The sequence below is a fragment of the Microtus oregoni genome, unplaced genomic scaffold (assembly GCF_018167655.1).
Source record: "Microtus oregoni isolate MIOR12 unplaced genomic scaffold, Mior012 000056F_ref0000123, whole genome shotgun sequence".
NCBI lineage: Eukaryota > Metazoa > Chordata > Mammalia > Rodentia > Cricetidae > Microtus > Microtus oregoni.
In genome coordinates this window covers 3,356,807-3,369,896 of record NW_024543832.1, presented here as the reverse complement: position 1 = coordinate 3,369,896, position 13,090 = coordinate 3,356,807, and the positions used below count along the sequence as shown (strand labels likewise).

General features: G+C 38.6%; 1 gene segment (V, D, J or C); it reads left to right on the top strand.

Annotated features, from left to right (window-relative positions):
• Positions 1 to 10,426: 10,426 nt before the first annotated feature.
• LOC121438608 lies at positions 10,427 to 10,912 on the top strand. The segment is given in 2 exon segments: positions 10,427 to 10,503; positions 10,587 to 10,912. Coding segments are annotated over 2 exon segments (372 nt in total).
• Positions 10,913 to 13,090: the final 2,178 nt, after the last annotated feature.

Genomic DNA, 13,090 nt, shown 5'->3' with positions numbered 1-13,090 from the left:
GAATCCAAATCTTAGTTGTATTCTAGTCATATTGCCTTTGAGAATTTCTTTTATGGGAATTTTAATGCAGAGGGAAGATATTATTTTAGAATATATATTTTTACCACACAAACCAAGTAAAAAATTAAAAACCTATTTAGAAAAGGTCTCTGAATTAATTATAAAAGGTAAACTGAGACTTTGTAAACTAGCAGGTGTAGTCCCAAAAGAAATTATAGTGCCTTTCACTACTGATGAAATAAAAAAGTTATGGGACGACAATGAACCATGGCAAAGGGCTTGTGCTAATATTTTTGGGAAAAATTAATAGCAACTATCCCAAAAGCGGAAGACTTTACCTTATAAAGAGAACTTGTTGGATTCTTCCTTGAATTGTACATGATGCTCCAATAACTGGAGCCCATATATTTTATATTGATGCTAATAAATTAGTGAAGGCAGGTTACAAATCAGACGAATTGAGTAAGGTGGAACAAAGCCTTTATAATTTTGTCCAGAAGGCAGAATTATATGCCATTCTTATGGTGCTAAGGGATTTTAAAGAATCCCTTAATATAGTTATGGATTTACAACATGCAAAAGAGTTATCTTACATATTGAAACCGCTGAATTTATACCAGATGATACAGAGTTGACTTCAGTGTTTATTCTGGTACAAGACATAATCAGGAATAGGCATTTTACAATGTACATAACACACATTTGATCCCATACGGGTCTGCCAGTTCCTTTAGCACAAGGTAATAGAGAAATTCATCAATTATTGATTGGAAGAACATTGAAAGCCTCAGAATTTCATTAAAAAAACATCATGTCACTGGGCAGTGGTGGCGCACGCCTTTAATCCCAGCACTCGGGAGGCAGAGGCAGGCAGATCTCTGTGAGTTTGAGGCCAGCCTGGTCTACAAGAGCTAGTTCCAGGACAGGAACCAAAAGCTACGGAGAAACCCTGTCTCGAAAATCAAAAAAAAAAAAAACCCATCATGTCAAGAGCAAAGGTTTAAATAAAGAGTTTTCTATTATATGGCAACAAGCTAAAGAGATTATAAAGAAATGCCCCTCTTGTGCTTTATATATCCAAACACTGCTACCTGCAGGGACTAATCTGAAGGGTACTCAAAGAAATGAAATCTTGCAGATGGATGTGTTCCACTTTGCAGAATTTGGAAAATTAAAATATGTACATCACACCATTGAAACTTATTCAGGCTTTCAATGGGCAACTGCTCTAAGCTCATAAAAAAGCTGATTCAGTAATCACATATTTATTAGAAGTTATGGCCATTATGGGTATACCTGCACAAATAAAAAAAGAAAATGGTCCAGCTTATGTCTCTAAGAAAATGAAATAGTTCTCTGCTAATTATAATATTAATCATGTTACAGGTATACCATACAATCCTACAGGTCAAGTAGTCATAGAAAGATCAAATTGAACTATAAAGGATATGTTAAATAAATAGAAAGGGCTAAAAAATGCCACCAGAAATAGATTACATAATGCTTTATTAACCTTGAATTTGCTTAACGCTAATGAGAATGGAACAACAGCGCCAGAAAGACATTGGATAATGGAAAAGTTTTCTGAATTAAATAAACCATTTGATTTCAAGGATGTGTTGACCTTGCAATGGAAGCCAGCAGTTGTGCTGCATTGGGGAAGGGGTTCTGCTCTTGTTTCCACAGGAGAAGAAAAATTGTGGATATCATCAAAATTAATAAAGTTTCAGTTTGAAGAGGAGAAACCTCTTGGAAAGGAGAAATGACAGCTCATCCACAATGATGACAATCATACAGGTATTAAAAAACATAGGTTGGGGGCAGGGTTCTGTTCTTGTCTTTGCACAAAAACACTCATCTTCAAAAAATTCAAGGGACCCTGCATATTTTCATACTGACAGATGGAAAAAATTACTACCCAATATGGATCACCAAGAAAATCAATTAGGTTCTGTAAGTAATAATGTTTATATACATATACATATATATGCATATGTATATGCACACATATATATTTGCCATATTGCAGTGTACATTTCTACCTCTGATTAAGATACTTATATATTGTTTGTGTACCGATATATATATGTATATATATATTGTATTGCAGCATATACTTGTACATTGTTTACATTTGGAGGTCATTGTCCTCATTTATTGCACAGTTGTTTATTGTCTTAGTCTTTAAGTTAGATAGGTATTAAGAATTATAGATTAATAGTTTTCTGTATTTGTCATATTTATAGTTAGACTAATCTGGTTTTGGGTACATAGAGGTTATATTCTGTATAAATAGACAATCTTCAACCTCTTCAAAGAGCTGTAGAAAATGGCATTTAATCTAACTTAGATTCTGTGGTAGTGAAACACAATCTATCCCTCCTGGCAACACTGATATATTCCCGAGAGATTGTTGAGCACCAAAGACACTCCACTTGGATCTTGTCTTCTTCTTGGCAAAACCGGCCTCTGGGCAAGCAACTACCCATACCTCAAATACTGACAAAATACATTGTATTCAGAAATGGATAAGCAGAACTGTCAAGTCTTGCCAAGACAGGGTAAGACGGTTTTGAAAAATTTCTTGCCTTTAAATAATCTGTCAGTTATTCTAGGCCTTAGCTAAAGTTGGTTGCTTCAATGCTGCAAACATGACCTTGGATAATTGCCCAGGTAGCCAGTTGTCTCTGTGATTTGTTACATGTTTTAGAAGTTGTTTGATTGTACTTCCTAATTACTCAGATAAAATTATTTCCCTTCTCAGATCTTTGATGGAGTCGAAGACTAGAAAAATATTGTTACATTCCTCTCATGACTTGTCCAAGTTATTTATTATACAAAACTTAAGCTAGTTAGAAAAGGATATTTGTTCTTATTGTATATAATTTTGTAGTAGGTTTAGAACTCTCTTACTTAAACAAAAGGCAGAGGTGCTGTGAAAGCTCCTTCTGCTCCTTCAGCCAATAGCCTTTAAGATAACAGCCCAATTGGGCATGGTCTCTTTGACTTGTAAAAGCAGCTGTAGCTATGTGCTCCATTTCTTGCTTTGGACTCTGCTTCTGGCTACCAGATGCTTTTCCTGGTCATGAAGGAGGCTGTTGTCTAGGACGGTGATCTGTAAGTTTTTCCATTTAAATAAATAACTCCTTTATTAATCATAATTCCAAACTGGAGTGGGATTGTTTTGTGACTTACTCCTTTAATCAACAACATATAATCATTGTCCTCTCTATGGTCACTGAGCACACAGGTCCTCACCATGGGATGACGCTGGATTGTTCTCTTCCTCATATTAGCAACTATAGGTAAGGGGTATTCCAGTTCCAAACCTTCAGAAGGAACAGGGACTGAAGTGACAATGACACCTAAAATGACTTTTCTCCACAGGTGTCCACACCCAGGCCAAACTGAAGCAGTCTGGGCCTGAGTTGGGAAAAAATGGGACCTCATTGATTTGTCCTGTAAGACTTCTGGCTATTCTTTCACTGACTACTGTATTACCTGGGTGAAGCACAAGGCCTGGAGTGTATTGGATTAATTGATCCTGAAGATGCTGAAACTAAATATGCTCAGAAGATCCAAGGACAGACCACACTGAATGCAGACACATCCTCTAGTACAGCCTACATAGAGCTCAGCAGCAGCAGACTCTGCAGTCTATTACTGTGTGAGACACAGTGTTGCAGCCACATCCTGAATGTGTCAGAAGCCCAGGAGTAGCAGAAGCAGTTCTGGGACAGAGATGACAGAGAATACTAGATTGGAGACTTGCTCATAAATAATCATCTGAGTGTCCATTTTCTGCTCATCCTCATAGTACTATAGTTTTCCATTTTTTCCATATTACAAACATAAATAATATGATGCTGATTGAACAAGTCATTGTGTACAATATATTGTGACAATCTCTTTACAAATAACCATCTCCATTGACATGTATGTTCCTTAATAAAATAATAAAACCTGAAAGTTGTGATTATGCTTGTGACAAAAATACCTCTATATTATTAAAGACTGGGCCCTTTGTCAGGGTAACTTTCAATAAAGTAAAATACGAATTTGGCAAGTAAGGGGTAAATAAAAAAAGTCTGGCTAATAATAACATTTTCATGCTCTTAAATGCTCCTTAACCTCCAGTGTATAGTTAAATCTGCCTTTGTGGTCCAGCAGAAGTCCAGTGTCTTAGAATGTAGGATATGTATAGAAATGCACAGCCACATAAGTGTAATTCCTGCAAGTTGGTTTTACTAAAGATCTTTTCACAAAAATCATTAAGCCAATCAATGCATTTGCTAATTGAGGTTATGAGATCATACATTATTCCTTGGTCCTATATTTACTTCCTTCATGGTCTCAGAAACCAGTCCTACAGTCTCAAGTATTAACAGAACATGAAAATATACTGATATAGCATCAACTTTCACAGGCCATTGGATACCTGCTGGTCACCTTTGTTCTAAAGTGTGTTTGGATTTTGGCCTGGTGGAGTGCGTGTAGACTCAAAGTATCTATCTATCTATCTTTCTATCTATCTATCTATCTATCTATCTATCTATCTACTTCAACATCAGTGGTGACTGCTACAGATATATCTCATAACACCTAAGAAAAGACTGGGATTCATCGAGATGTGAAAAACAGCTATGCACAGCTCACCATTCATCCTTGAATTATCTAATCAACATCACCTTAGGACTCTGAAGACAGATATCAGAGTCATAGTTGGGACACTATGTGTGAACTCATATATAAACTTGTATTAGCTGATTCTCCAAACCAGCAGGTGGCACTCTAGATCCATCCACCAATACCTGAGAAATAAAAGATAGCAGATTCTGATAAGGAAGTTATGCACTGACTGATTTCCTCTGTGGATTCAATTGCTAACATCATTACATTCAGAGACTGTGGACTAGTTGAAATGTGAGAAACCTGAGCATAATACTTGTGAGCTTCTTTGTTTATTATAATCAATACATGAGGTCAAATTGTAATATATGAGACAAGTTGGAATCCTATTGCCACTGGATAGGAAACTAGGTCATGAACCACTCATTATTATAGGTTAAGAGTATTAGGGCCTCAGGATCATGGGAATATCTTGGGGGAAATTGTCCCCAAAACACAGAGCTTATACCTCAGGTGTGTCCACAGTTCTGCTGACCACTGGTAATGAATGGACGACAGCAGTCTCCAGTGTTCTATGCTAGTGTCTGTTGGGGGCAGGATGGTCAATGCATCTTCACAGCATCACTGTTATGGTTGACTCTGAGGAGGATCAGATGGCCCATGAACCATTGACATGTGGGTCACATTAACAAACATGATATGATGACATTGTTCTCAGTGTGATGGGAGAGCTCTGTCTGCCAAGGTGCAATAATAGAACTAGGAATGCATTTCCCCAGACAGGTTTAGGACTTGGAAACCCCAGTCCCACTGACTAACTCAGAAATCCTTTACCTTTTTGTGTTAGATTCCTGCTTTGATCTAAGGAATGCTCGTCCTCATTCATGTGTAAATTTCAGAAATTATGTTTGTAAATACAGTTATGTCCACCTACCCCACAGTATCACAATAATACTCTCTTGTTCACTGTCCATGAGCACACAGCTTCTCAGCATGGACTGCATTTAAATTACTCTCTACCTGCTAACAGCAGCTAGGTGTGTGTTCCCATTACTCGGCTTGTCGAGAAGCCAGAGTATGGAGTGGCAATGGCATCCTTTCCACAATTGTCTACTCCCATGTTCAGCTACCACAGCCTGTGAATGAACTGAGAAATCCTGGAGGCACATTAAATGTGTCCTGCAAGAATTTTTACTCATATTTTCTCCACTGGGTATTGCAGAAACCTGGACATAGGCTTTAAAGGATTGGGTGGAAACTCCCAAGCATTACCAGAATAAAGCATGGAAAGAAGTTTGAGGACCGAGCTCCATTAGACACAATGCCTAAGACTTCCTACATGGAGCTCAGAAGCCTGATATGAGTAGTCTGTCATCTATTACTGTGTAAGACACAGTGTCACGTTCATAACTGAGCTGTGTCAGAAACTCTGATGGAGCAGGAGGTTGTCTTGGGATGAGAGGACAGGAAAAAGTAACCTAAAGACTTGCTCAAAACTTGTGGTTAAGTATTGATGCAAGGAATAATAGGACTAAAATTCATTCTTATTGCAGAAGAAAATTTCCTAATCACCATGCATGCAAAAATCAGTTTTAAATTTGTAAAATTGACCCACATATTCCCCTGCTATTGTCTGTGTCAACACATGTGTCTTCTATAATTGGGTAAACACTTTGGAACAGAAATCTTTGATCACATATTAAACTCATGACCAGTTGGGATATTAATAATAGTGATTCATCAATCCAATTCATATTTATATGCTTTGAGGAATAGATTTAGAGTTTAAGCATTTCACACAGACTCCTCCAGTCCCAATAACTGTCCCTGTAATCACAAGTCTGTTACATATTGTGATACTCAATTTGTCCACCTTAGTAGAAGATGCTATTATCATTTCCCAACAATCTCACAGATTCCAGGACTTTGTGAATGAATTCCCTTATGAGAAGAGGATGTCTCTATGAATCTATACTGCTTAATAAGGCAAGTATTTCTCTATCCTCACCCATGATAGGCACCAGCATTCCACCAAACTGCTGCTTTTCTTCCTTCCTCTCCCTCCAATCCCTACCTACATTTTCCCCAATTCCCCCATCCAGTTCTCCATTTCTTTTCAGTGGAGGGCAGTTTTCCCATGGATATCATAAAAACATGGTATAACATGATGCTGAGGAAACTCAATATGAGGAAAAGAGTCCCAAAAGCCACAAAAGTGTGAGAGACAGCTGCCATCCCACTTCTCAGACTCCTACAAGATCAAGTTACATAACTGTAGCATATACAGAGGGCCTAGGTCAGCACAATGCAGGCTCTGCTTTTCACTTAAGACTTTGTGAGCCCTTATGAGACTTTTTGTCTTTTCTTTTTTCTTTTTTTTGTTATTTAAAATTTTTTTTATTGAGAAAAGAAGAAAAAAACATAAACAAAAAACAAGTTTCCACCTCCTCCCAGCCTCCCATTTCCCTCCCCATCCTCCCACCCTTCTCCCCCTCCTCCCACCCTTCTCCCCCTCCCCCCACTCCTCTCCCCCTCCCTCTCCTGTCCACAGAGCAGTCCGGGTTCCCTGCCCTGTGGTAAGTCCTAGGTCCTCCCCCCTCCGGCCATATCTAGGAAGGTGAACATCCAAACTGGCTAGGCTCCCGCAAAGCCAGCACATTAAGTAGGATCAAAACCCCGTGCCATTGTCCTTGGAGTCTCATCAGCCCTCATTGTTCGCCATGTTCAGAGAGTCCAGTTTTATCCCATGCTTTTTCGGTCACAGTCCAGCTGGCCTTGGTGAGCTCCCAGTAGATCAGCTCCACTGTCTCAGTGGGTGGGTGCACCCCTCGTGGTCCCGACTTCTTTGCTCATGTTCTCCCTCCTTCTGCTCCTCATTGGGACCTTGGGAGCTCAGTCCAGTGCTCCTGAAAAAGCATTTGACAAAATTCAACATCCATTTATGTTAAAAGTCTTGGAGAGATTAGGGATACAAGGGTCATACCTAAATATAATAAAAACTATATACAGCAAGCCGACAGCTAACATCAAATTAAACGGAGAGAAACTCAAAGCCATCCCACTTAACTCAGGAACATGACAAGGCTGTCTACTCTCGCCATACCTCTTCAATATAGTGCTTGAAGTTCTAGCAATAGCAATAAGACAACATAATGGGATCAAGGGGATTCGAATTGGAAAGGAAGAAGTTAAACTTTCGTTATTTGCAGATGATATGATAGTGTACATAAGCGACCCCCAAAACTCCACCAAAGAACTTTTACAGCTGATAAACAGCTTTTGTAATGTGGCAGGATACAAGATCAACTCTAAAAAATCAGTCGCCCTCTTATACACAAAGGATATGGAAGCAGAGAGGGAAATCAGAGAAGCTTCACCATTCACGATAGCCACAAACAACATAAAATATCTTGGGGTAAATCTAACCAAGGAATTGAAAGGTCTATTTGACAAGAACTTTAAGGCATTGAAGAAAGAAATTGAAGAGGATACCAAAAAATGTATGGACTTCCCTTGCTCTTGGATTGGGAGGATCAACATAGTAAAAATGGCAATTCTACCAAAGACAATTTATAGATTCAATGCAATCCCCATCAAGATCCCATCAAAATTCTTCACAGATCTGGAGAGGACAATAATCAACTTTATATGGTTTTTCTTGTAGTCGTCGTGACACCTCTGGAATCTACAATCCTTCCTCCTCCTTTTCTACAATATTCCCCAAGTCTGTCTAACATTTGACTGTGGGTCTTTTCATTTGTTTCCATCAGCTATTTTATGAAGCCTCTCTGATGACAATCAATGAGTATAGCAGAATAGAGTTAGTAATCATTTCATTAATTATTTATAGTCACATGTGGTTTTATCTTAGGCCTCTGGGCTATCCATCCTCTGGATCATGGTCTGCCACATCCACGGTTGTCTCGCCTGTGTGGCAAAATGCTTCTCAGGTGGTGGCTGTCTCAAAATGAGGGGCTCATGCTTCCTGGAGCTTGGCCCCCGGCAGTTCCCTGGCAGTCTGCTGGAGTTGTGGTGACTGATTAGCCTCAACGACCTTGTTCACTTCGTTCCTGGCGATGGTTTCTTGCATTGGCTCTGCTATCTTTTCTTCTGTTCTACTTTTCTCTTGACAAAAAACTTAATTTGTTCAAGGAACTAGGAAACATTCCCAACGGCTCCGTGAATACGGAGGATCTGATGTGTCAGTTCCCTCCCTTGATTCAGGCCATTAATGTTATGATTAAGACTCTGGCTCACTCTCTGGGGGAATTTATGGATACCCTAGAACAGAAAGAGCTCATGATAGGAGATTTGGTAGAAGATGGGTAAATTATGAAGGAAAATGTATGGAATAGCATGAGTTACCATTTATGGAGAGGCTAGCCAGAATGAGAAACCCCTGGTGCATTTTAGATAGGAAAGAAAGGCAGGTTATTCTTGACAATATGAAGCCAGCCATTCAATATTGGAACATACCCTGGAGGTGGAATCCTAAAGAATAGTGTTTGGGTTACCTTGGTTACCTTGAGGGCAGATATAATTTAGGGCCATGAGAAAGCGCAGTTAGTTAGTGGTGTGAGACGAATTTCAAAGAAAAGCTCTGCCTACCTGGCCCTGACCGCAAGACTTGCTGAGAATAATCAACTACCTGTAATCATTTTTCTATGTAATCTTTTATGTCTGCCAACTTCCTTCTGGTAATCTCTTAAAAGTGATGCTTGAATTTTAGTAAAATTGCAGCAGATTCAAATCTCATTAGAGTTGTGTCTGTCTGTCATTCACCGAATCCTGGGTTCTCCTAAGCCTTCACCCCTGTTCTCCCTCGGTCTTTGATCTCCAAGAGAGTCAGTGTGCGGCAATGGTCCTCCAAGCAGTGTCAAGGGTGGATTCCCTTGCATGGCATGGGTCTCAAGCTGGACCAGTTATTAGTTATTGCTTGAGCACTCCCACAATTTCTGTGCCACCAAACCCTAGCACATCTTGCAGCCTGGAGGATTTGTGGATGGCTGGGTGTCCCAGTCCCTCCACTGAAAGTCTTACCTGATTATGGAAGATTGTCAGTTCAGTTTCTGTATGTCCTATTGTTAGGATTCTCAATTGGATCACCTTCATAGATTCCACTGTACGTATTTACCCTATAAAGTCAACCTATCATTTTCTTGCCCCTCCACATCCATTTGCCACTTTCATACCATTGGACATTTTCAGTTCTACGTCCTTACATTGTGCATTCATAATTATTTCTAACTATATGATATCTAAGGACTACACATTTGTTCAAAGACACGTAGTTTGTTTCTATAATTTATCTACTGTAGACAATGCGAAATAACATTTGTATGCAAAAATTTCTGAGACATTTTCACTTTTGATCATTTGTGTGTTTTAGTATGCAATCTTCTGGAGAAACACTTGATAATGTCATGTATGTGAAAAAAGACTAGAAGTTCTCATAATTTACAAGTTTTGAAATCCTTTTCACAACTACTAACTGTGAATCTTTTGTCACAAGAGAAACAATTGTCTCTGACTGAAGTCTTTACTAAACTGAGAGCTTATAACTTGATGTTACGTCCACAAGTCTGCACAAGGATTGGGGATATAGTATGTGTTTTATTTCCTCAGACAAGATTAGAACTGGACTTTAGCATCCTACTGCCTGACCCAATGTCCTTTACCTCTTTCTTCTAAAGCTTATTTAAGAGGCACACTGTTCATGAATATACAAATCACATGAGTCTATGGTGGTAAATACAGAGATGTCCATACCCCAGAATAACATATGATCAGTGTCATCTCCACAGTCACTGAGCACACAGGTCCTTACCATGGAATGGAGCTGGATCACTCTCTTCCTCCTGTCACTAACTACAGGTAAAGGGGCATTCCAGTTCGAAATGTGAAGAGGAAAAAAAAAAAGAGGTGATAATGACACCTAAACTGTCTTTTCTCTACAGGTGTCCACTCCCAGGTACAGCTGCACCAGTCTGGTCCTGAGCTTGTGGGTACTGACACCTCAGTGAAATTGTCCTGCAGAGCCTCTGATGATATCACTTATTACTATATTCACTGGGTGAAGCAGAGTCCTGGTCAGGGCCTGGAGTGGTTTGCAAGGATTTTTCCTGGAGATGGTAATACTAAATACAATCAGAAATTCCAGGGCAAGGCCACATTGACTGCAGACACATCCTCCAACACAGTCTACATGGAGCTTAGAAGCCTGACATCTGAAGACTCTGCAGTCTATTACTGTGCGAGACACAGTGTTGCAACCACATCCTGAGTGTGTCTGAAACCCTGAATGAGCAGGAAGTTGTCCTGGGACTGAGATGACAGAGAAGACTAGCCTGAAGATTTACACAGAAATAATCATTCTGAGTGTCTGTTTTTCCTCCTACTTCTCTATAAATAAAATGATCCTAATTGACCCCCATTTACATGTTTCTCTGTAATAAAACATTAAAGAAAGGAAAACTGTGTTAATGCATAGTGACAGAATTATATCTGGATTCAAAGAGACTTGAACTTTTTGGAGTCGCTTTGAATAATGTATAATATGAATTTTACCAGTAAAATTCACATAAACAGCATCTGACCAAAACAAAACTCCTCTCACAGGCTTAAGTAGCATGAATGTGTGTTTTTAAATTCTTCCTGTGTTGTGCAGCAGAATTTCAGTTTCTCAGAATGGAAGAGATATTTACATCCCAATGTACTACCACGTAAGTGTAAATCTTATAAGTTGACAAAAATATTATTAAATTACTTTTCATACAACTGATTTATTTATCTAGTGTGTATACGTGTCAGTTAGAATAGGTTTGAGGTTATTCATAATAATCTGGTCTTGAGTTTACTGCCTTTGCAGAAACATTACCCTAACCTAGAGTTGCAGGCTTTTACAGACACCAACCTTCTTTGACATGCATCATCCTTCATATTCCTTTGGATATGATGAAGTCATTCATGTTCTATGGGGTGATTGGTTTTGGGGACCCATGACAATATCAAGCAACATGGAATCCCGTGGTACTTGATAATCTCAAGGGTTTGATTCAGTAAAAATCTCTGTAGTGTAGAGGGATAGTTTGGCATGTTCCTGTAACCAATATAAATCCCCTTGAAATATGAATGCTATGTACTCAATATCTATGTCAAAAACTTTATATGTTGTGGTAAGCAGGAATCTTGTTGGCCTATTCTATGGTAGAGACATTTAAACCTCTGTTGAATTTAAAATACAGTCTTCATAAAGCACTCTCTTGTCTTCACCAACAGAAAAGCATTAATGATCAGCTGGCAAGGGAATCTCTCAATTCTGTTTTCTGAATTGAACAAGACTCAACAATGTAAGGCATCACTTAAGTGACCGTAAGACCTTGATTCTAGCAGTTGTTTGTTGCCTGCTTCAGAGCCATTTTGAAGTGTCCAAACCCCTTATACTGCAAACTAAAACACCTTATACTCCCCATTCTGTACAGCCACTGTGGAATCAATGTGACTGCTCCAGCATTCAGCTATACCACTATAGAACATATACTTAAATGACTCTACCTCCTTTTAGAGATACTTACTCAATAATGTTCACTGCTACTCTACAGATAATAGCCACAAAGTGGAAAGAGCCTCTTTGCTCCTGTTATCATACATTCGAGGATTACTTTTTTCTTGTGGAACAATTTTACTCCCTGACTTTGATGAGCACATTTATGATGATCTTTCAATCTCATGGAGATAATGTCAGATACATTCCTTTTTCAATATATATAATTTAATCATAAATGAAAAGTCATTGTGACATTGAAATGCCCTGGAATATGAACCAAGTGTAGGTGCAGGTCTTATTGCCTATCCTTCCATGAGGGTTCAGTGCCTCAGCGGCCTCTCAGCACTGAGGGTTTGGTTTCTTTATACAGTGTTACTATAACTTTGTAGTAAGTGCAAACTCATGGTTTAGACATATCTTGATGTCTTTATATTTTAAACATTTAAATAAGAAGTTTATTACTATAAATGAATTGATAATTTTTGACATAGATTTCTTTAAAGAAATCTGTTTACTGAATTTTTTTCTATATTTTCAGTCATGTTCATACCACATAGTCACTGTAAAAGGTGTCCAAAGTTAGGCAAATCATTGTATTTATTAACTCTAAAACATCCAAAGTGGCAAGAAAAAGAGATTGTATTGTGTTTTAACATGACAATAACAGTGAATAAAATCCTAGGCTTTGTGTGGTGATTTTCAGTGTCTTTTTTACTTCTAGTCCTCCTCTAGTTTGCTCGAGGTCTGAGAGAAACGAGCTAACTGATCATGTCTTTGCCTACAGTTTATGTTTTCTGTTGGTACTGTTTTTAAAGAATCCAAAGACAGCATAAAGATGAAGCTACTAATATTGAATAAATAGAAATCCCCAATACATGAGGCAGAAAATTAGCAGATTAGTAGTCAATGAAATAT